This window comes from Arvicola amphibius, chromosome 7 (assembly GCF_903992535.2).
Source record: "Arvicola amphibius chromosome 7, mArvAmp1.2, whole genome shotgun sequence".
In the NCBI taxonomy this organism is placed as follows: domain Eukaryota; kingdom Metazoa; phylum Chordata; class Mammalia; order Rodentia; family Cricetidae; genus Arvicola; species Arvicola amphibius.
Genome location: NC_052053.1, coordinates 92,885,986 through 92,910,145, shown reverse-complemented (window position 1 = coordinate 92,910,145; position 24,160 = coordinate 92,885,986). Strand labels below are relative to the sequence as shown.

General features: G+C 45.1%; 1 protein-coding gene across 1 annotated transcript in view; it reads left to right on the top strand.

Annotated features, from left to right (window-relative positions):
* Ttll5 (tubulin tyrosine ligase like 5) overlaps positions 1-23,516 on the top strand; it is a 213,509-nt gene extending 189,993 nt beyond the window's left edge. The window contains 3 exon segments of the mRNA XM_038335728.1: positions 16,983-17,065; positions 21,015-21,137; positions 22,456-23,516. Coding sequence (XP_038191656.1) covers positions 16,983-17,065; positions 21,015-21,136 — 205 coding nt within the window. The 3' untranslated portion in view covers position 21,137; positions 22,456-23,516.
* Positions 23,517-24,160: the final 644 nt, after the last annotated feature.

Here is a 24,160-nt window from a genome sequence, read left to right as displayed (position 1 = left end):
TCTGATGCCTTTTGTAGGCCACCTATTTTATACCAAACAGGATACCCAGGGGTATTTATGCATCGCTCTTTCTCATTAAGACTCCTCACGTGACTGCCTTTCACATGCTCAGTTTTAGCTGTCAGGCGCTCAGACCAGGTAGTTACTGCCTTTCCCCCTTTGGAGGGTGAATCACATTGTGGATTTGAGTCAAAACAATCCCCTGTGGTTCTCAGTATGATTACATCGCTCTCATTATCCATTTACCCAGCAAATGCTTACTCGCTACCTGCTACGCACTAAAGAGAGAGCCGGCAGGGCAGTGACCTCCCGCTCTCTGGAGTGAAGGGCAGTGGAAGGGTACAGAAGGTCAGATCAGACCCCAAAGAGTGCAATCCCTGTGTGCAGTCTACCACATCCCCACCCATTACATGTTTTACTGGTCACTTTGAGCGAGCTACTTAATCTCTTGGCCTTGGTTTCCTCCTTTGCAATAATGAGGCAGTAATCACCTACTTCATAGGTAACTAGATAAACAGGAACTAAGTGGGCTATAATTATCCTCTGATGGATGTTTAAGACACTCTGCAGCATTAAGAAGCTCACAGCTAACCATTTGAAAGCAAGTGTTGAATCTGATGATATATTCTTGTGGACTCTGTAGCATAATAGGCCTGGGGGCCTGGGTGGTGCTAGTGAAGAGCTGGACTTCGGTGGCAGGGATGGAAATTTGAAGGCACAGCTTGCTGCTCTGAACTTGCTGCTGGCAGGGGAACCCTGCAGACTCCCAAGATGGAATTGCAGCTCTTTGGGCAAATTCTGCTTTGCTGAATTTTTGTGGTTTCTTCTTTGTGACAGGCAGGAGTGTGGGAAAACCGGAAACAGCTCAGCATCAAAAATGCACAGAAGGGGGGAAGCAAAGATTTCTTCAGAATTTAAGAAATATAATCCAAGTATCAGAAGGCATGCTGTGGGGCGTTGTTCCAGCAAATAGTTTCCAGTTCGCCTTTAAAACTAGCGTAAATCTGGAGCGCTAAGTCAGCACTGGTGGAGGCCCCCATCCTCCCACGTGTAGAATGCCTGGTGTTAGGGATGTTTTCTATCATCATCATCGTCACTGTGGGGGTAGCGGGGGGCAGGGAGGGAATGGATCCACATATACTATGGCACACATGTGGAGGTCAGGGACAACTTTGGGGGGCTGATGCTGTCCCGCCACCGTGGGCTTCAGGGACTAAACTCGGTCATCAGGCTTGCAGAGCGTTTTCATGAGCTGAGCCCTCTTCTCACTTAAAAGAATAGTGTAGGGGGTTTTGGTTGTTGTGGCTGTTGTTTATGGTTTTTTTTTCTAAACTGACTCAATAAGTTACATAAATTTTAGTCTTAAAAGTTAAAGGGATGGCACCATCAGTCCCAAGGTACCCAGCAGCTCTGCTCATTGTTTTTTGTTTTGTTTTTGTTTTTGTTTCTGTTTTGACACAAGCAGTGCAGTCATTTTAATCCACAGAAATTTTCATGACTCCTGGAATCAGAACATCATTTGGTCTGTTCCTGCTCTTCTAGAGCGATTCTTGGTCCTAGCCTTCCTAACAACTTTCTCACATCTCTGTGATTCAGTTCCCTCCTTTAAAATAGGAATAATGGGGGCTGGAGAGCTCAGCGGTTAAGAGCACTGGCTGCTCTTTCAGAGGACCTGGGTCCAATTCCCAGCACCCACATGGCAGCTCACAACTACCTGTAACTCCACATCCAGGGGATCCAACACCCTTACACGGACATACATGCAGGCAAAACACTAATGCATATGAAATGAATCAGTTAAAATACATGTTTAAATTTTAAAAAATAGGAATAGTGACAATAGTACCTGGCTGAAGGGATCCTGAAGAGAAGTGAGCTCTGAAGTGTTGAGCACAGTGCAGGGAGCACTACGCAGTGCGTGCTAACTAAGGCTTCCGTGGTGCTGTGGTTGACAGTGACACAAGCCAGAGGATTCCGTGTAACGCTTTTACTGGGTTCCTGTAAGCTGTGTTGCTTCATTCGTTCCCATCTTGTTATAGCCTTCATTCCGGCTCAGCTCAGATTAACCAAGAGCCGTCCTTTCTGACGGGTGGGACTGAGTCACGATCAAGAATGCCACTTTGCCCCAAGAGGCACAGCTAATGAGAAGTTGTAATGAGCATTTCCCCATGCCAAGCCCTGTGCTTTTGGGTTGAACTTCAAGCTTCTCCTAGCACAGAGGCTGGCATCAGCCAGGCAGAAGCAGTTTCCAAGAGCATCATCAAAGTTTCCACATCCTAGAGGTTGAGTCTGGAGAACAATAGGACATAAAAGATGGAATGTCACTTGGATTTGGGTGCAGAGGGAGTTGAAAATCAAAACACTGGGGTCCTGTTTCTCTATGATAATATTCAAGTCTTTTTCCCATCTTTGAAACAAAACCCGCTGCCCCTCTCGAAAAGTTCGCCAGGATAGCTTGTTTTCTGTTGATGCGGTTGGAGGCGTCTTCATGAGCGCCTTTGTGTGTTAGTCCGGCTTCACAGCTGTTTTCTGGTCCTCTCTTGGTCCAGCAGTTCTTGTTAGCGTTCATAGATCCCCATCCCACTTAAGAACAACATGTCGGTTCTGTGTGGAGAGCGGACCTTCCTTCCTTCTCTGCCTTCCCCTTGCTTATTTTTAACTGTTTACATGGGACCAATCACCCTTCTTAGTTTTCCTCTACTGCTCAAAACACCTTATAATTTAGTGTCCATCTCACCTCCTCCTCTCAATAGTATTTGTGGCGTTTCTTCTATAAAATAACTGAATTAAAAGAGGTGGCAGCTGTGAACAGCTAAATGCATATGAACTGTTTCTTCCTTGTGATGTTTCTTTTCCGAGCCGTGTACTTCCCAGGAAACACAGGAAAAGAAACCCAACGAGGTTAAAGATTGCCAGGTGAACTGACAGGATCGTGATGGGTTTGAATGAACCAGATCAAAGTAGTTGTAACTTGGGAAAGTAAAGGGGGGAGGCCAATAATAGACAATATGCTTAGCAAGTCTGTGGCCCTGGAATCCTAAAGGAAAGGAGGATGTAGTGATGGGCTGCGGGCCTCATTCCTGCCGCCCTGCTCCCGGCCACCGGCTAGATTATGCCCCGAAATAACAACACACAAACTATATTCATTTAAATACTGCCTGGCCCATTATTTTCTGCCTCTTACTCACATCTTGACTGACCCATATCTAATAATCTGTGTAACACCACGAATGGTGTCTTACCAGGAAAGATTCAGCATGTCTGACCTGATGGCTGGCTTCATCGCATCTGGCATCTCTCTGAGGAGAGGCACGGCGGTCTGATTAATTTAGGAGAGGCGTGGCATCTGACTGAGCCATCCACCTCACTTCCTTCTTCCTGTTCTGTCTACTCCACCCACCTAAGGCAGTTTCTTTATTAAAACAGAAGACCCTCCCACATCAGGAGGAGGCATAGGGTTGGTCAGGAAAAGATGGGACAGAGGAGAATGAAGAGAGGAAGCAGGAGGAAGATGGAGACCAAACTACAGTACTTACGTCACTTTGCGTCAGGTGACCTTAGTGGGAAATTGGGTTTTTGTTTTTTGAGGCAGGGTTTCTCTGTGTAGCCCTGGCTGTCCTGGAACTGGCTCTGTAGACCAGGCTGGCCTCAGACTCAGAAATCTTCCTGCTTCTGCCTCCAGAGTGCTGGGAATAAAGGCAGGTGTTACCACGTCCAGTTTTAGTGGGAATTTTTAAAGGTTTCCTGTGCCAGCACCTAGGACAGTGGTGTTTGTTAAAGACTTTGGGATTAGGAGGAGGAAGGTATCAAGAGCTAAGCAGTCAGGTCCAACCGAGTATCTACATATGATGGCGTATTTGCGGAGGTCAACAGTGTGAACCCTGCTCAGGAATAGATGGCAGAAGAACATAAAAATAAACATCCATTAAGACACATGTATGTATGTTACAGCTTTTTCTTATGTGAGCCGTCGCAATGAGAAGATTCTAGGAAAAGTACTCAGGAGTTGTGCTGGTCCAGCCTACTTGTCGTGCTGTAGATGAACCCTTGTCTGTCCATCTTCCAGTCTTTGACTGTATGATTTGAAGAAACATGGTTGAGTCTGACGTCTATCCATCCTGTATAGGGAGTACTCAACGTATTTCTAAAAGTGGTCATTGTAATTAGTAGTTGTAAAGTTTTCATGCTAGAAAGTAGAGCAAGAGAGCGTAGGATGGGCTACAAGTGTAGGCGGGTACACAGGTGGCCAAGCCAGAGCCGGGACTCTGAGCACCGAATGCTAACCACAGACTTCCCAGCAGACCACTGACTTCAGAAGTCCCAACCAGTCCTCTTAAATTGCATGTGTACAGCAAATGCAGATTAATCATCCCAAAATACTGCTTTTGAGATTCCAAAGTAAGCACTTAGGAACTCAGCCCCTTCCTTTCCATGCCAGTTTTACCACTTAAATGGCTGGTGAGGCACTCTAACGGAGGAAAGAGCAATGCCACTCTGATGCAGAGTGGTGGGGAATTCCTGCTAGGTGCTACCCAGGAAGGACGGGGCCAAAGAACAACATTGATGGCTTCCTGTGGGAGTGCAGTCTGGGAAGTGAGTGGGAGGCTGGAATATGCCCGCATGGCCCCTCCTACTCTGGGATAGAGTCTGGCCCTAGAGGAAATAAGCAGTCAGGAGGTTAGATTCTCCTGTCTTCTCTCTATTGCTCAAGGGGTTTTCAGGTTTGCTTTTGGTGTGGGCATTGGAGAGACAGGGCCAGGCACCCTCAGAGAAGTCACTCCAGCTGTGTATAGGTAGTAGGTAGGTGAGTAGTAGGTAGTGTAAGAGTCAGAGAACAGCAGCTCTTCTGTCAGTGGGTCATACGTGGGTCATTGGATTAAAAGCCTTGCCTTTCGACCCTGCCTGCTGAGAGTGAACTAGTAACATAATTGATGGATTTCCCTCCCTCGCTTTGCATGTCTTAAGACATTCTTCTTTAAAGATGAGCAAATATTGAAAGCTCCCCGGATCTGAGGGTGGATTAAAAGGATTCATGGTAAAGATCCAAAGGCTTTGCCAACTCCTAAACTACACTGAAGTGTGAGAGACAACAGCAGTTTAGACACACTTTGAGTCGTATTCCTAACAGACCTTAAAAGTGGAGCATATCGTACTTTAACTAGCAGAGGTGTCAGAGAAAGCGCAAGCAGCAGGAACAGCTGTGCAGACGCCAGGGCTACCTGTGAAAACCCAGAATTCAGTGACTTAGAGCCAGGCACAAGGGGACGAGGAATTCCTAAAACAAAGATATTCATCAAAAAATTGGAATAGAAAATATGCTTACAAAGGTTTAAAAAATATATTAGAAGAAAGAGAAATTCACCCTAACACAGTGCCTTCCAAAAAGAGAAGTATTGCCATTCCTGTAGGCACATTAGATCTAAAACAAGAGCACACGGGGCTTTGACCAACATCATTAACAAATCAGTAGAGAAATAGCTTGTCCCCAATGGAATAGTTTTTAAGACTGGAACTTTTCAGTTCTCAAAAAGAAGAAAAAATACCTTTTCCTGTTCTGTAGGCTGTCATTTTGTCTTATTTACTGTGTCCTTTGCTCTACAGAAGCTTTTCAGTTTCAGGAGGTCCTATTTATTGATTGTTGCTCTCAGTGTCTGTGCTACTGGTGTTCTACTTAGGAAGTGGTCTCCTGTGCCAATGTGTTCAAGGCTACTTCCCACTTTCTCTTCTGTAAGGCCAAAGTTACTGGATTTATATTGAGGTCTTTGGTCCATTTGGACTTGGGTTTTGTGCATGGTGATAGATATGAATCTATTTGCAATCTTCTGTATGTCGACATTCAGTATGCCAGCACTATTTGTTAAAGATATTTTCCTTTTTCCATGGTACCATTTTGGCTTCTTTGTCAATAACCAGGTGTTAATAGGTGTGTGGATTAATGTCAGGGTCTTCAATTAGATTCCACTGATCCATATATCTGTTTTTATGCCAATATCAAGCCGTTTTATTACTATAACTCTATAGTAGAGTTTGAAGTCAGAGATGGTTATAACTTTGTAAGTTCCTTTATTATACAGAATTGTTTTAGCTGTTCTTGGTTTTTGGTTTTTTTTTTTTTATATGAGGTTGAGTATTGTTCTTTTGAGGTCTGTGAAGAATTGTGTTGGGATTTTGATGGGGATTGCTTTGAATCTGTAGATTGCTTTTGGTAAGATTGCCATTTTTTATTATGTTGATCCTACCTATCCAAGAGCATGGGAGATCTTTCTGTCTTCTGATATCTTCTTTAATTTCTTTCTTTAGAGACTTAAAATTCTTGTCGTACAGGTCGTTCACTTGTTTGGTTAAAGCTACTGCAAGGAATTTTATATTTGTGGCTGTTGTAAAGGGTGATGTTCCTCTGATTTCTTTCTCAGTTCGCTTATTATTTGGATATATGAGGGCTACTGATTTTTTTTCTTAGTTAATCTGGTATCCCGCCACATTACTGAAGGTATTTATCAGCTGTAGGACTGGGTAGAGTATTTGGGTCACTTATGTAAACTATCATATCATCTGCAAATAGCAATAGCTTGACTTCTTCCTTTCCAATTTGTATCCCCTTATCTCCTTTTTGTTGTCTTACTGCTCTAGCTAGAACTTCAAGTACTATATTGAATAGATGTGGAGAAAGTGAGCAGCTTTTTCTTGTTCCTGATTTTAGTGAATTTGCCCACATCTGACAGAGGGCTCAACTCCAAAATGTATAAAGAACTCAAGAAACTAGACATCAAAATACAAAGTAATCCAATTTTAAAAAATGGGGTACAGAGCTAAACAGAGGATACTCAGCAGAAGAATCTCAAATGGCCAAAAGACATTTAAGGAATTACTTAACATCTTTAATCATCAGGAAAGTGCAAATCTAAACAACTCTGAGATACCATCTTATACCTGTCAGAATGGCTAAGATCAAAAGTTCTGAGGACAACTTATTTTGGAGAGGATCTGGAGTCAGGAGATCACTCTTGCACTGCTGGTGGGAGTGCAAACTTATGGAAATCAGTTTGGCGGTTTCTCAGAAAATTGGGAATCATTCTACCTCAAGACCCAGCAATACCACTTCTGGGCATATACCAAAAGGATACTCAATCATACCACAAGGACACCTGCTCAACAACGTTCATAGCAGCATAATTCATAATAGCCAGAACCTGGAAACAACCTAGATGCCCCTCAACTGAAGAGTGGATAAAGAAAATGTGATACATTTATACAATGGAGTATTACTTTGCTGTAAAAACAATGACATCATTATATTGCAGGCAAATGGATGGAACTAGAAAAAAAACATCCTGAGTGAGGTAACCCAGACCCAGAAAGACAAACACAGTGTATGCATGCTCATAAGTGGATGTTAGATGTAAAGCAAAGGATAACCAGACTACAATCCACAATCCATAGCTGCAGAGAAGCTAGGTAACAAGGCATGCACTAAGACGAACACAAAGGTCACCCGGGGATGGGGAATTAGATGAGATCTCTTGGGTAAACTGGGGGTGAGAGGAGGCAGTAAAGGGGAAGAGATGGGAGGTGAGAATATGAGGGAATGAGATGGTCAGAAGGGGAGATGGGCCAAGTGGGAGAGCATTGAAAGAGATATCTTGATAGAGGGAGCCAATATGGGGTTAGGGAGAAACCTGGTGCTAGGGAAATTCCCCAAAATCCACCACAATGATGACCCCAGCTAAGACTCCTAGCAATAGTGGAGAGGGAGCCCAAACTGGCCTTCCCCTGTAACCAGATTGCTGAATACCCCAGCTATCATCATAGAACCTTCATCTAGCAACTGACAGAACCAGATACAGAGATCCACAACCAAACACCAAGCTGAGCTCTAGGAATCCAGTTGAAGAGAGGAAGGAGGGACTATATGAACAAAGGAGGTCAAGATCATGAAGGAAAAATCTACAGGGACAGCTGAACCAAGTTCATGGAAACTCAGGAACTCTAGACCAACAGTAGTGGAGCCTACATGGCATCAAACTAGGCGCTCCATATGTGGGAGACAGCGGTGAAGCTTGAACTATCTGAGGGGCCCCTGGCAGTAGGACCAGGACCTACCCTGGTGCATGAGCTAACTTATTGGAGCCCATTCCCTATGGAGGGATGCCATGCTCAGCCTTAATGCAGAGGGAGGGGCTTGGTCCTGCCTCAACTTAAAGCGCCAAACTTTGTTAACGTCCCATGGGAGGAGTGGATGTGGGGAGAGCTGGCAGGGGAGGTAGGGAGAAATGGGGGAGAGACCTGGGGATGGAATATAAAACGAAATTTTAAAAATAAATTAAGAAGTACAAAACAGAAAAAAATTATTTGAACACTTTATAGTGAAAAAACAAAATACCCAAATAATTTGGAAATTTTTAAGCATTATTTTAAGTAACTTGTGTCAAAGTCATATCGAAGACTATCTGAAAATAAGAATTACATACATCAAAAGTTGTATTTGTGATGTAGTCAGAGATGTACTCAAAGGTAAATTCGTAATCTGCATCATTTTTTAAGATGTAGAACAATTTTTAAAAAATGAACCAAAATGTAGGCTTGCTGGCTTGTCCCAGTGTCAACCCTGCTCAGGTCCTGGCGTTTTTCAGTGTGACTTTAATCTCCTGCACTTGTGCATCTTTACCTGCTGCCCTCCCCTCAGCTTCTCTGCTAAATCCACCATCTACCTTTCTGTTTATTTTCTTCTTTTATCTAAAACCATTTTATTTTATATTTTGTGTGTGCAAGCATGAGAGAATGTGGGCATGTATGTGCCACACCCATTTGTGGAGGGCAGAAGACACCTGGCGGTTACCTGTTTGTCACCTTGCACCTTGTTGAGGCAGCGTCTGTCTCGTTGCTGGTGCTGTGCTGAGACTCCAGGCTGGTTGGCCTGGGAGCTTCTGTTCCGTCCTCCACTTTCATCTTTACTGTAGGAGTGAGGGTTGGGATTACAGGTGCATGCCATTGCAGCCAGCTTTTTACATGGGTTCCAGGAAACAAACTGGATCTAACTCAGGTGGCTGGACTTGTGTGACACTGATAGGGGTTTTTTTTAAGCACATGTATATTCTTAACATTGTACATTCAAAATATATAAATCATCAAAGGTAATAGCCTACAAAGAGAAATTGCCAAACTGTAAATCATAATGGTTGGTTTATTTAAATGTGTCTTTTATGAAAATTTAAAATTTTTTTATTTCTTAAAAAAATACCAATCCAAATTCCCCCCCCACACACACACACACACACACACACACACACACACACACACACACACACCGAATCCTAAGAGAGGACAAAGCACCCGGCCCTGTGGCAAATCCAAGGCCCTCCCTACTGCATCTAGGTTGAGCAAGGTATACATCCAAAGAAAATAAGATCCCAAAAAGCCAGTACATGCAGTAGAGACAAATCCCAGTGCCACTGTCATTGGCCCCTCAGTCTGCTCCAGCTGTCAACCACATTCAGAGGGACTAGTTTGATCCCATGCTCATTCACTCCCAGTCTACTTGGAGTTGGTGAGCTCGCATTAGCTCAGGCAAACTGTCTCAGTGGGTGAACCCCTCATGGTCTTGACCTCCTTGCTCATACTAACTCCTTCCACTCTTCGACTGGACCTTGGGAGCTCAGTCCAGTGTTCTGATGTGGGTCTCGTCCTCTGTTCCCCATCTGTTGTTGGACGAAGGTTCTATGGTGATATTTAAGATAATCATCAGTCTGACTACAGGGCAAGGCCAGTTCAGGCACCCTCTCCTCTCTTACTTAGGGTCTTAGCTGGAGTCATCCTTGTGGATTCCTGGGAATTTTTCTAGGGCCAGGTTTCTTTGCTAGCCCCATAATGGCTTCCTCAATCAAGATATCTCTTTCCTTGCTCTCATATCTGCCCTTCCTCCATCTCGACTATCCCATTCCCTCAAGTTCTCCTCAACCCTCCTCTTTTCCCCTTCCTTCTACACCCCATACCCCCATGTTCCCAATTTTGTCAGGCGATCTTTTTTTTAATCTTTCTTTTTTAACTTATTTATTATGTTGTTCTGCCTGCATGTATGCTTGCACACCAGAAGAGGGCACCAGATTTCATTATAGATGGTTGTGAACCACCATGTGGTTGCTGGGAATTGAACTCAGGACCTCTGAAGAGTGGCCAGTGCTCTTAACCTCTGAGCCATCTCTCCAGCCCCTTAAATATGTCTTTCAAGTTGTACATTTGACATATTTTCTTTGATAGTTCCTGTTTTCACACACATACCCCTATTTCACCTCCCCCACTTGTAGTGCTCCCTTATTGAAATATATCCCATCAAATAGCACTATTTTGAATGATTGAAGTGTAGAATTAGCAGTTTGCTTTAATGGGTAACTTTTAATCTTTATGGCTACCACACATAATAAAAATACATCTAATATGCAATTCAAGAAAAAGAGCTATGTGCATTTGTGAAATAAAATGTCATAAGTATTTTTCTGTTCATTTATTTAGTTATTCATTTAGTTAGGGTTATTCTTATTTATGTGTATGTGTGTGTGTGTTCATGGAAGCCAAAAGAGGGTGTTAGATCCCCTGGGACTGAAGTTGCAGATGGTTGTGAGCCACCCAACCTGGGTGCTGGGAACTAAATTCATGTCCTCTTTAAGAATAGTGCATGCTCATAATGACTGACCCATCTGTCCAGTCTCATCTTATTTTTAATGCTGATTGTGAGTCCCTAAGTTGATTTTATAACTTACATATTAGTCACAACTCAGCCTCTTAAAAATTTTATGCCTGCTCCTAACCGAACATACATTTTTCTTAGGTAACTTTGGATGTTCACAAAGTTCAACTATACTATGCCACAAAGTGTCAGTCTCAAACAGTCTTTAACCATAATGATCTTGTTAGCAATAATTTAAAAGATAGCTTTTGAGTTTTTTAAAGCTCATTTGGTGATTGTTTTAAGTATGCCTGTTACTTATAATTTAGAGGTAACAGTAAAATATAAAGTGCTGTGGGCGTACTGTCCATCAAACCGGTGTCCTGGGACAAATCTGCTCCCAAGCTGTTTTTGTTGTTGGTGCTGGAAATCACACTCAGCACCCCAGCATGCTAGGCGAGTACTCTGCCCCCAAGCCATACTCCTTCGCCTAAATCATTTATTGTAAATATGTTTATTAAAACAAGACAAGGAAGGCCGGAGAGATGGCTCAGTGGTCAAGAGCACCGGCTGCTCTGGGAACAGTTCAGCTCACAGCCACCGCAGCTGCACCGCCAGCGCATCTGGGGCCTCCTCTGGCTCTGCAGGAGCTCAGGTGCATTGTGTTTCCATGCGTGTGTGCTCACACACACACACACACACACACACACACAGAGAGAGAGAGAGAGAGAGAGAGAGAGAGAGAGAGAGAGAGAGAGAGAAACTTTAAATATTTGTAAAGGCAAATGATAAAGGAAAGAAATTAGTTATTGTATAACCTAAAAGCTATAAAAAGACAGTTGAGGGAACCAATTTTTAAAAAAGAAAGAAAGGAAAACAGAAGCCACTGGGACCCAATCATAGGAATGTTGGAAAAAAATTTAGAAGATGGGTAATCTGTGAGTGAGTACTTCCTAAGAAAAATCAAAATACGTGTTTCATTTGGGGAGCATTCATCTCTTTAGCTTACTTTGTATTCTAAGAATTTCTTCCCATCCTTAGGAGTTAGTGATCAGTTTGAAGATGCATGCCTGTTCTTTCTTAGACTGCAGAAAAGGTAGGAAAGGAAGTAGACAGACAGGACAAGTGACTCACAAGCCAGGCTACAAAGTATGCATTTAATATTTCAGGAACCCCTGTAGGTGGTAGCTGTGGGCAAATCATGGCAGTACCTTGAAGGCAAGTCTGCTTGCTGTTACACACTGCATTACCTTTTACCAAGTGTGGTGGTTTGAATGTACTTGGCCCCCATAAGCTCATAAGAAGTGGCACTATTAGGAGGTGTGGCCTTGTTGGAAGAAGTGTGTCCCTGTAGAGGTGGGCTTTGAGATTTCATTTATTCTCAAGCCACACACTGTGTCTCAGACCACTTCTGTTGCCTGCGAGTCAAGATGTAGGACACCCAATTATGTCTGTCTGCATGCCACCATGTCACATCATGATGACAATTGACTAAACCTCTGAAACTGTAAACCACCTCAATTAAATGTTTTTTCCTTTATAAGAGTTGCCATCGTGTTTCTTCCCACCATAGAAACCCTAAGTAAGACAGAAGTTGGTACTGGGAGTGGGGTATTGCTGTGACAGGCCTGACCATACTTTTGGTTGAAGGAATATGGACCTTGGGACTGTGGATTAGAAAAGCAGTTGAACACTTAAAGCGCTGCTTAATGGGTTTTCCTAATAGGAGCATGGAAGACACTGGTGCTGATTGTGGTTGCAACTGTAGGGGCCTGGCTCAGAGGTTTCGGAGGAGAAGAATTTTAGTATGTTGGCTAGAGATTGTCCTTGTGATATTTTGGTGAAGAACGCGGCTGCTGTTTTGCCCTTGTTCAAACAGTCTGTCTGAGGCTAAAGTGAAGCATTTTTGGATTAATTCCATTGGCAGAGGAAATCTCAAAACAGCCTAGTATAGACTCTGTCATGTGGTTATTAGTGTTAACTCAAGATTTATATGAAAAGGAGCAAGCTAAGGAGAAAAGGAACACTGAGAAGTGGAATGGAGCTAAGTCCTGTATTCAAGGACATAAACAGATTAGGAAATGGGATAAAGGGAGTGGTGACCTCAGGGCAAGATTCCACCCAGCTAAATTTCTAATTTGTGGAAAGGAATTAAAGAAAAGCTTAAAGCTGGGTGTGGTGGTACATACCTTTAATCCCAGCACTCAGAGGCAGAGGCTGGTGGATCTCAGAATTTGAGGCCAGCCTGGTCTACAGATCCAGTTTCAAGACAGCCAAGCTTAGGTAGTAAGCCTCAGTAAGCAGCAGAACTTGGCAACTTCAGCCACATGGTTCTGGCTTTAGAGTCAAGGATATAAGAAAGGCATTTTGAAACCTCCCTCAGTGACTAAAGAAAGCCACTGAGGCCAGGCATGTGTCAGAGGTATCCCTGAATGGAGGCCTAAAGAGGTCATTGCATGAAGCTGTAAAGGTGGGGTCTAGATTGCCTAGGAGACCCCAAGATGTTGGAGTTATCCGATACCTGCCAAAGAAAGCTACCCAAGAGAAAGAAGTGTGTTGCAATCAACAAAGTTGAAAGGGGTTGGAGATCTGAAGAGCATTTTGACATCAGACGTGGAGATACAGAGTTTGGAGTTTGCCCAGCTGGTTTTCAGCTTACATTGGTCTAGTATTTCCTCCCTGTGCTCCCTTTGCTAAGTTTTGGAATGGTAATGTATAATGTTGGGAGTGTGTGATCTGTTTTTTTTATATTTATTTTTATTTTATAGAGGAGGACAGTTAAGAGATTGCATGAATCTTAGAAGAGACTTTGAATTTTGAACTTTTAAACATTGTTGAGGCTGATAGACTATGTGACTTTGGAAGTTGGACTAAATGCATTTTGCATTATGATATTATTATAAGCTTATGGGAGCCAGGGAGTGGAATGTGGTGGTTTGAATGCAACTCGCCCCCATAATCTCATAGGGAGTGGCACTATTAAGAGGTGTGACTTTGCTGGAGTGGATGTTATAATGGATTAAATAAAATGCTGCAGGTCCCTGGTGGCCGCAGCGGCAGAAATGCTGCAGGTCCCCAGGTGGCAGCAGGCAGCAGGTCCCCGAGAGCAGCCAGTCCCAGGCAGGGACAGCGCAGTTCTCTGAGTGGCTACAGCAGGCCATGAGAAGAGACAGATGGGCGCACCACTGGACCACGCCACAAGTCTCCGAAGGCGGCTGGTCCTGGGCAGCGAGCCACATGGCAGGCAAGAGACAGAGACGTGGATAGGCACCCCAAGCAGAGTGAGGCTGGATATTTATTTAGTGGGTTATGGAGGGAAAAGGAGAGTAGGGGAGAAGAGGAGAGGGAGAAGCAGACAGACAGAAACAGAAGGGTAGGAAGGGGAGAAGTGGGAAAAGATAGAAGATGCCTCTTCAAGAGGGAGATGGAAAAGGAAGAGACTCAGGCAGAAGCAAGAAGGAAGATCTTCCTGCCTCAGCAAATGGGGGAGGGAGTGGGCATGTCTTGTCTCTTAAAGGGACAGGACAGATCATTACAGGTGTGGCCTTGTTGGAGGAAGGGTATAACTGCAGAGATGGGCTTTGAGATCTCATATGCTCAAGCCAGACCCAGTGTCTCAAATAACTTTCTTTTGCCTGAAAGTCAAAAACGATGTAGGACTCTCAGCTCCTTCTCCAGCACCAGGTCTGCCTGTATACCACCATGTCACACCATGATGATAATGAATTAAACCTCTGAAAATGTAAGCCACCCCAATTAAATGTTTTTTCCTTTATAAGAATTGCCATGGTCGTGGTATCTCTTCACAGCAATAGAAACCCTAACTAAGATACCAGGGAACTCATTTCATAGCCACAGAGGTACAGGAGGAACCATGGAGACTAGTTGGCTTGCAGTCTGGCTAATATTAGCTTTCTTATACAGTTCTGACCACCTGCTTTGGGTTGGTACCACCTCCAGTGAGTTGGCTTTCCTACATCTATTAGCAATCATTGTGTGTCCCGGGTCTCCTCCCCCCAGACACAGACACAGGCTAATTTGATCTAGGCAATTCCTTAACTCAAGCTCTTCTTTTAGATGATTCTAGGCTGTATCATATTGATAATTAAAACCAAGGAAGACAGCTTCATCCCTGTGTTCTTAGGTAAATATCCCTGAAATACATTTAATCCTAGGAAGATTTTTAAAAAATAGCATTTTGGGGCAAGTGTAAAAAAAACACCCCTACCCTGGCTAGCCATGTTCAGAGTGGGCTGCCCAGAAGTTGTAATGTATTTTCCCAAGGAAATGATGTTAGCACAACACAAACATGTTTACCCATAGTGTGCCAAAACCAGACATAACAGACCTAAGCCATTTTGGATCCTAGTGTTTCCATGGAAAATTTCACTCAGATTTTCCCCTTAAATTGCTGTGGACACATTTCTCCATCAAAGAGGAGTAGGGGCCCTATGGATGACACTGTAGAATCGTGGGTCCAACTCCTAGCCTGTGGTGCTTGTGGAAGGATGACGGGGTGGGGGTGCTGGAGATCTTGGAAGAGGAACAGAGGAAAGCCTTTTAAAGGGGAAAGAGAGTGGGGAGTTCCAGAGAGGCTAAAAAGAAGGTTAAGAGACTTGGGGGATCCAGAAGTCACTGGGGCTAAACCTTCAGAATCTTCTCACTATCTCTTTCTTCTACAGAACCAATGAGTTTGCCCTCCCTGCCTCCCTTCTTACTGTTCACCTGCAGGCTTTAATGAAACTGAATTCGACCCCATGCCGCTCCCTACTCAGGTGATCTTAAAGCAAGCATAGTAACTTCAGTGTCTGTTTGTTTACTTCTGTCAGGGAGATGGCCTTGTAAGAGGGGACCCTACTTCTTTCTCAGCGAGAATTACAAGAGCAAATAGCCACCCTTTCCCTATCTGGTCCCCACATGTTCCCAGGACCGGCAGTATAAGCCTGCTTCTGGCTCAGAATTACTGAACAATTTATTTCATCATAAAAATTTTTTCCCTCCTCTCCGCTCTAGGCCAACACCTATTTCTTAGAATGTCATGACTCAACTGAAAGAGGATTTCCTGAGAAAGGTCATCCTTGCCCTTGCCCTTCACCAGGGGACTCGGCTCCCTGCTCCCCTGCAGTTCGTCTGCTCTGCCCCTTTCATTCATCACCCGTTTCCTTCCTGCGCGTTTGCTTTAGTGCCGGCTGCACCACCCATCATGAAACACAGGGCCTGCTGAGGAGGACAGCCACGCTGGGGGAGGGGTTCCAAAGACTGTTGGATAAACGTTCAACAATACAAAGCCAACCGAAGGAGCAAACTCTGCCCATAACCTCTCAATCAACTGGAATCAAGGCAGATGGCCCCAGTAAATAAATGTGTTTGTGGGCATAATGGGTCAAATTTCTTCCAAAACTATGTATTAAATATCTGCTATAAGCAAAGTGCATCACGTGAACAAGAGCTGGTTGATAGTTCTCTGTCTTCCTAGAGCTTGTGTGTGCCAGGCAAGATGACACATAGGCTCCATCTACATAAATTGGTACTTATAACTTTGAAACTTATAATTTGAATAATGCAACAAAAAGTTACAGAGAGCTGTAAGAGCCTTTAACAGGGAGATATGGCTCTGTAGCCGACGTGCCAGAGTAGACTTTCTGAGACATGCAGGAAACCTGTGCACCAAGACCCGTCATGTTCCGCCCTCCCAGGGCTGGCTGCTACGGGAGGTGTCATACAGCTTTCTCCTGGGGAGCCTCAGCCTAATATAGGACATTTTGCACTAATTCTTGGGGATTCTGTCTGTGTGCTGCGGATTGATTGTTCAGTAGCATTCCTGGCCTTTACTTGCTAGGTACACCCATTGTATGAGAGGCTACAGTTGTCTCAGTCTTGTTCGATGTCCAAGGCCAGAGAAGAATGATCGTGATCAAATCTGTCCCTCCTCCCTTCCCCAAGAGCCACTGCTCTACATGAAATGCAGTCTTTCAAACATGTTATTTATCTAAGTCAGAACCACCAACTAAGTATTCATTCGCTAAATAACTACTTGTTGAATAGTGAGACACCACAGTGAGAAAAGAACCATGCAGTTGGGAATAAACAAAAGGTCAATTTTGAAATACATAATATTTTTGGGGATGGCTGTATCTATTGGTGAAAGAAGTCATCTGTGGGAACATGACATTTTAACAAAGGCTTAAAAGAAGCAGGGACTTGTGTACCATGAGAAGAAACTCCAAGACCAAACAGAAGGCCATCCGAGGTCTGTCTTGACCTTGCCTCTTCGTGAGAGTCTTCCTGCCTGCATGTCTCATCGGACTCCTTTGTGTTTCAGAGGCTCCGCCGCGGAAGGGCAGCTGAATGGACTTCAGAGCGGCCTTAACCCTGCAGCCTTTCTGCCCATCGCCAGCTCCACAGGTCAGTGGCCTTTCTCTGGGTGGGGCAGCAAGGAAGGTGGCACCTGGCAGTCCTCTCCTTTGCCTCTGTCTGGAGCATCAGCTCAAAAGAACAAATGTCCTTTGAAAGCATTGGCAGATAGGTATTTTGATATTTTTCTTTAGAATAATAAGACAGCCTGGGGTAGTTGGATTTTTTTTTCTTTTCTTTTTTTTTGGAACCGATGGGGGTAAATGCAACATCCTTGTCTAGCAGAATACTCTGAGTTTTAGTGGTGAGCACACACTCCTTGTGTTTGACTGGTACTTCACTCTTCACATAGTGTTTCTGAATGTTGGGTCTCTCAACCCTCATGACAGCTTCATGAGCTCCATCTGCCACCTCCCCTCCCATGAGGAAACTAAGACTCAGCATATTAGTTATCCATGCATCGAGTTAGATGTCTGGACTTTAATGTAAGTTTTGTGTTGATGCTAACAGTCTGTCGACAGGGCCCATAGCCTCTCACTGTAAGCGCGTATATGCAGTGAGGTAGCAGTGAGCCAGAGGTTTGTTTTGTATAATAATTCATAAGCCCCACACTAATCAGAAAACTAAAAGAAAGTCACTTTGACTCAAGTCAATAAACATTGACCACTGAACACAGGCTATGGAAGCAGATCATTTGGCTCCTGAGTCCACAACAGCACAAGGCAAGCAAAATGATCTCCACTCTATTTGGGGGCACTGAAAGACTCAAGGAGATGGAAAAGGCATGGGAAGTGGCTACAGGAGATTCTGTGACTGATTCTGGTACTGGGGACATGGGGAATGACAACAGACAACATTGACTAGGCCTTTACCATACGTCAGTGCTGCGTGTGAGCACTTTTCTAGCAACTCCATGGTCAAGTGTACAGATATAAGATCTGAGAGCCCCTGTCTTATTTACGGTGTACAGGAATCGGCAGATTGGGAAGTATATCTAAAGCGTCATAGAGTACATACAATGAATGCAAAGGCCCCTGTGCCGTGCGCATGTATGCACTTTGTCTGCAAACCCCATTTGTTAGTATGGCTTGGGGAAATGGTTATGTACAAAATATGGCAAGAGGAAAGTGGTGAAGTATCAGGGCCAGTCAGAAGCCGTGGAGGGAGCCTGTCATCATCCTGAGCCAGTCAGAAGCCATGGATGGGAGCCTGTCGTCATCCTGAGCCAGTCAGAAGCTGTGGAGGGAGCCTGTCGTCATGCTGAGCCAGTTCAGAAGCCATGGAGGGAGCCTGTCATCATGCTGAGCCAGTCAGAAGCCATGGAGGGAGCCTGTTGTCATCCTGAGCTAGTCAGAAGCCATGGAGGTAGTTCGTCGTCATCCTGAGCCAGTCAGAAGCCCATGGAGGGAGCCTGTTGTCATGTGCTGACAGCTGCACGAAGCCCTGGGGAGTTCAGGATTAGTACAGGGAATGTGATGAGAGGTGGCAGTGCCCCTGAAAGTGATAGCAGGTCACTGGGAAGCCTGACCGTGTCATGAGGACAGTTCAGTATATCTCACTGCTTTATTTTGAGGCTTAAATGAAGGCATATGCACAGAAGGACTCTCCCTACATCCAGGTTATGGGGCCATGTTATCATTCTCCTAAAAGCATAGAAATTCATTCTCCTTCAGAGCATCAGAGCCCGAATCAAGAGATACCTGATGGCCCTGTGCTTGCGATCCCCTCATGAATACTAGAGCATGGTGCACCTCTTGTTTCACACTGGGCATCGGCTGCAGCTCACATGTGCTAGGCGCTCTGCCGCTGAGGACGCCCCCAGCTCTTAGACTAGGACAGAGAGGTTTAAGGAAGTAAAACTTGCACCTGGAACTGTGATGGAGCAAAGTGGGCAGGTTTGAAGTTTTTCTGGGGTCACAGCGCTAAGAGCCCCCTCTCTCCCTCACATGCTTTAGCTGGAGAAGTTTGCAGGACCCAGGAGCCCTCTGCCTGCCTCCTGTGCATTCCTGACTGGGCATAGGGAGCTGAACTCTGTGTGCTCTCTGGCTGAGGGAGGTAGAACTGTGAGGGATCTGCTGGATCATGACTGCAGCAGCTTGGTAGCCCTTGATGACGTCAGCTAGAAGATCCTGTCAAAGTCCTGCTCTGTTTGTGTCTGCATAAATGGCAGATCAAGCCGTTATATTCCCCTGCTTTCACCTTAAGGTACCAGCCAATCACCTCCTGCCATGTTCACTCACCAGGTATTTTTAGTCACCCTGTGACTAGAGGGCTCTGTGTGCTGTTGGATTCATTGGCTGTGACTTTCCTGATGCTAAGGGACTGCTGCAGTGCAGGCACTAGTAAGGGCTGACACTCGGTCAATTCCCAGCACACGTGGCATTGCAGCTGCTAGTGATGTAACTGCCCTGCATGGCTGTGTTTCAACAGTGCAGCTTGTGATTTCTACGGCAAGTGAGGTGGAAAAGCTGTTCTAGCGCTTCGGAAGGGTGTTCTGTGCGACCGTCAGGGCTGCACTGTAAAAGCTGTTCTAGAGCTTCGGAAAGGTGTTCTGTGCGACCGTCAGTGCTGCCACTTGCAACAGTTTTCTTTAAACCCAGAAGAAGGAGGTGGCGGGGGAGAAGGAAGCGGACAGAAAAAGAGAACGCGGCAATGCTATGTTCCTCTCCTCAGGCTGTCTTCCAATACCTTGAGCCCCCGTCTTGTACAGTAACAGGTCCATAAATATAGCTCCTGTCTGTTTTCCTGGCCTTTAACCCTTCTCTTTCATCTGGCTGACTCCACTTTAAGATGTTGGCTTTGCAGGTAGCTGAGTTGTAAAACAGCTGAGCCCTTTCCTACTGATGGCAAGCTAATCGCATTTGTCTTTCCATTCCTTACATTCGGTAAAATAGAATTCTCCTAGCAGAGGGCTTGAAGGAATGCTACCTGAATGTTATCTTTCTTAACTGCCCTACCTGGGGCCCTACGTTCTAAGTTTGCAATGAAAGGAAGGAGAGTCAGCAGATTTGGAAACTTGAGAAGGAAGCCGGAGAGTAGGGCCCTTGGCCTGAAGCCAACCTCGCTGGCTCTCCTCTGTAACCACGGTGCTCCCTCCTTGAGCTCTGAAGGGCTGATGGTGAACTAAATCAGCAAAGAGGGCAAATTAGACAACTGAGGTGCTAGGGTTTACTGTGGGGATCCGCGGCCACACCCTCTGCCGCAGCCAGGCCTACTCCCTCCCTTCTGTAAAGCATCCCAACTGGAGTGCAGCCATCTCTCCCCACACCCTGTTCTTAAGCTCCCGTTGGTCTGTAGTTATGGATAGGACCTTGCTGTCTTGAAAGTCAGTGTTGGATGCCATTTACAGGAAGAAAGAAGAGCAGTGTCCCGTCAAAGGCTTATTATCTGCAAGCCTGGTGAAATGTGCAGTAGCTCCGTGCTCTTTCCATAGCGACAGATCGGAAGCACCGCAGTGACTGTGCTCACCCACTCCTCTGGTGTCTTGAGACAAGAGAAGTGAACTTACCTCAGTGGGAAAGTAAATCCAGGGGGGCTTACACCCTCAGGACCTAGAAGTCACTTTCACTTCCAGGTGACTTCCTTGCCTGGCTGCTGCAGTGATATGACCTGTTTCCGTTAGCAGACTCTTCATCGTGCATCATGTGGCTGCTGGGCTCCTTTGTGGGTCTGCACATAAGAAGTTAGGAATAAAACAAGCCGTGCTCCTGGGGTAATGGCCCCAGTGTCTGATGCCCTCTTCTTTTCCTTCCATTTCCCATTATTAAAACCCCCAAGTGTTCTTCTGTGCAGGGGTGGAGGGCAAGATTTTGAGGTGATGCTCACCCCTGTACTGTTGGGGAACATAAGAGAGACGTAGAGTTGGTGTTTGGCCAGAGGTGGGGTGACAACATCTGAGAACAATGATTCTCTAAGCCTAGCTTGGGATTTTACCTCTTGTCCTTTGGGCCAAGATCAAATACAGTTTTAAGTGGGGATTTTTTTTTCTTCATTTTTCCAGGATCTTTGGAAGCTCCCCAAGTTATTTTCGCCAGATCCAAACCCTTACCCACACAGTCTGGAGCCTTTGCCACAGTTATAGGACAGAGGAAATCAAAGTCGATGAAGTCAGGGACAATTTAAGGTAATAGTAAGAATAAGAGCATATTTTCATTGTTATCATTTTGTGACTTCATGCCACAGCAAAGGACTCAGTGACTATGAAGAACAGTGCAGTGCAGGGTCTGGGGACGTAACTCACTGCTATAACATATGCTTAACATGCAGGGTCTGGGGACGTAACTCACTTCTATAACATATGCTTAACATGCAGGGTCTGGGGACGTAACTCACTGTTATAACATATGCTTAGCATGCAAGGTCTGGGGACGTAACTCACTGCTATAACATATGCTTAGCATGCAGGGTCTGGGGACGTAACTCATTGCTATAACATATGCTTAGCATGCAGGGTCTGGGACGTAACTCACTGTTATAACATGCTTAGCATGCAGGGTCTGGGAACGTAACTCACTGCTATAACATGTACGAAGCCCTGGGTCAGATTCCCAGTACCAACAACAGCAATAGAAAAGGTAGTCAATTGGGACTTTATACAAACAACTTGTAAGGACAACTTCAAACCTGGGTCAAAGTTAAGCTGTGCACCGCTAGTTTCTCTACTGTGCTGGCCCCCCCAGAAGGTGGCGCTGTGGCAGTAAGAACCTTCTCTGCTGTTATTAGAAGCTTTTGTTTAAAAATGCAGGGGTCTTTGAGAGAAATAGAAACATTGACGCCGTAACCAAGGCTCACAGGTAAGGGTAGAGGGTGGGGGGTGTTGGAAAGGTGACGCTGCCAAGACTCGGTTGCAGTCGCCTCTAGGAGAGAGGTATTCATTATCAGGAGAGGCTTTTAGGCTAGAGGTAGTAGTTTGTGGACTTTGAGATAATGAGGTGGAAAGGGAACAAAAATATTTTGTAAAGGCTTTGGTGACGTTGATAATCGTGGTTGTTACAAGTTTTAAATGAGCACACAACCCGTTAATTGGCATCAAAACAAGCTCTACCCCCCTCCTACACCACTGTGGTAACCTGTGCAATTAAGGAGTTGCCAGACTTGGTCTTGTGAAGCTCTGTCCTCACTTCCCTAATGCTCCTCAGTGTTGTGTTCCAGCCTTAGCCTTCACAACTCACCAGAAAACTCTCTGAAACCTCAAGACTGCAATTATTTCCTTTCTTCTTCGCTCAGTCCCTCATACTCAGCACTAATGGCACACCTCCTATGAGCTTAATATTCTTCTTTCCTCTGGGGGAATATTTATAAAACTTCTTTGAGAAGCATTGTTCATTAAAATACCCCAGGAGAGCAAAGGAGAAAGGAAAATTGTTTACCCACCACAGGGTTCATTTACATTGGATCAGAAAGCTTCAAATTTCTTCTCAACCCATTTAAACTCTCTCCAGAAAGGAATGAGGAGAGAGACAGGAAACACCAAATCCATGACCTTGGTCATCTACCAAAATGTACCAGAGAAACCGAAAACACCCGGAATTCTCGCGCCACTAAGCCAATGGTACTTTAACCCTGACACTAACAGCCTGTCCTGTGATGAACAACTTGTAAAAAGTATAGAAAGCTGAGCGAAAAAGATCAAGATGTCCTTCATATACTGGCATCCGGAAGGGTGAATGTGACAGCCAGCTCCAAACCAAACTGATGGCCTGCCAAGGAAATACTGGCATCTCTGCTTCCAGGACTGCAAGCCTTGGACCGCCACGGTGTATCGCTTTCCTTGAGCCTCTCTTCTGGTTTCCCTGAATCAGTGCTCAGCCATGTAGGCATGTCGGCAGTGCAGCCTTGAAAAAGTTCATCTCCGTACCTGGAATTATGCACAAAAGCAGTCCTGCCGAACTTGAGCTGACCATCTTCTGGAGACAGCTGAGGGAGGGAGACAGCATTGCCAAGGATGCACGGACATGGACCCAGAGTCAGTCATGGTCTCAGAAATCAGTGAGCATTATGGCTACAGAGAGCATCGCCCAATCAGACCCCACCAGGCTGTGTCTGCAGAAACTGTTAATTTGGTTCATATCGCCCATCTGCAGTGTGCTGCCTGCCTTGAACAGAGAAGTAGCTTACATGGTGAGGAGGCAGAACAATCTCCGAGGCCACAACCCATTCCAGCAGCAGTCTGTGAATTGGTGGCACACAGAAGTCTCTGCACCACAGTAGTGATGAGCAGCATCCACAGCTATGACAGCCCCAGAAGCCTTCCTTATGTAGGTTAGAGGGACAGATGTTGCTAGACCGAAGATTAAGTATGTTTGTAAAACATGTTATACGATGCTGAGAAATTCCTGGTGTCCTCTTCAAGGTAACTATGCTGAGAGTATCGGGAATGAAAGCCCAACTAAGACCCCCTCGGTCTAGGCAAGTGTTAAATTCTGACAGAGACGTTGCTGACTTGTCTTGGCTCCTGTCTATTTACTAATATAATAATATAAATATATATATATATTGTATTAACTGTATTTCCTGTGTTATTTTCTGTGTGCTCGGTATTCTGATATTTGGGGGGTCCCTACAGACTAGGAAAGAGTCGGCCTCCATCAGGGCTCTTCAGTCCTGAATAGATCCCCAAGTTGTCACAGAACAAAGACTTTTCTTTGCAAACCAACCAGTCCCAGGTAACCTATCCCCAACAACTCTCTTTACCAAAACCCTCCCACAGCAATCCAAAGTGTTCTCCCTGTCCAGTCATTCCTGAACCAGATCCTAAGCATCTAACGAACACCTCCAAAGTTCTGAAGCCACTGGAAATTTTCCACAAGAGAAAAACTAGCCTGTGTCCTTGACAGGTCTTCCCTTTGCCCAGGGCACCCATGATTCCCCTCGCTCCTGTCTGTCTCCCGATCAGCACTCGTAATTGTAATGTAGACTCTCTAGGAACTGGAAGTGTGATCTGCTTCCTCCTCCCAAGCCTTTCCCTCTTCCTCCTGAGGCTGCACTGACTTCTCATACCATGCCCCACCATGCACATTCCTAGAACAAATACCAGTAAGGATTTCATTAGTGTGCCAGCACCAGGAATACAATGAAAGTCATGAATTCGGTTTGCATGACCCAGCTCCAAACTGCTGTCTTAGCATTCTGTGATAGGCCTCACCA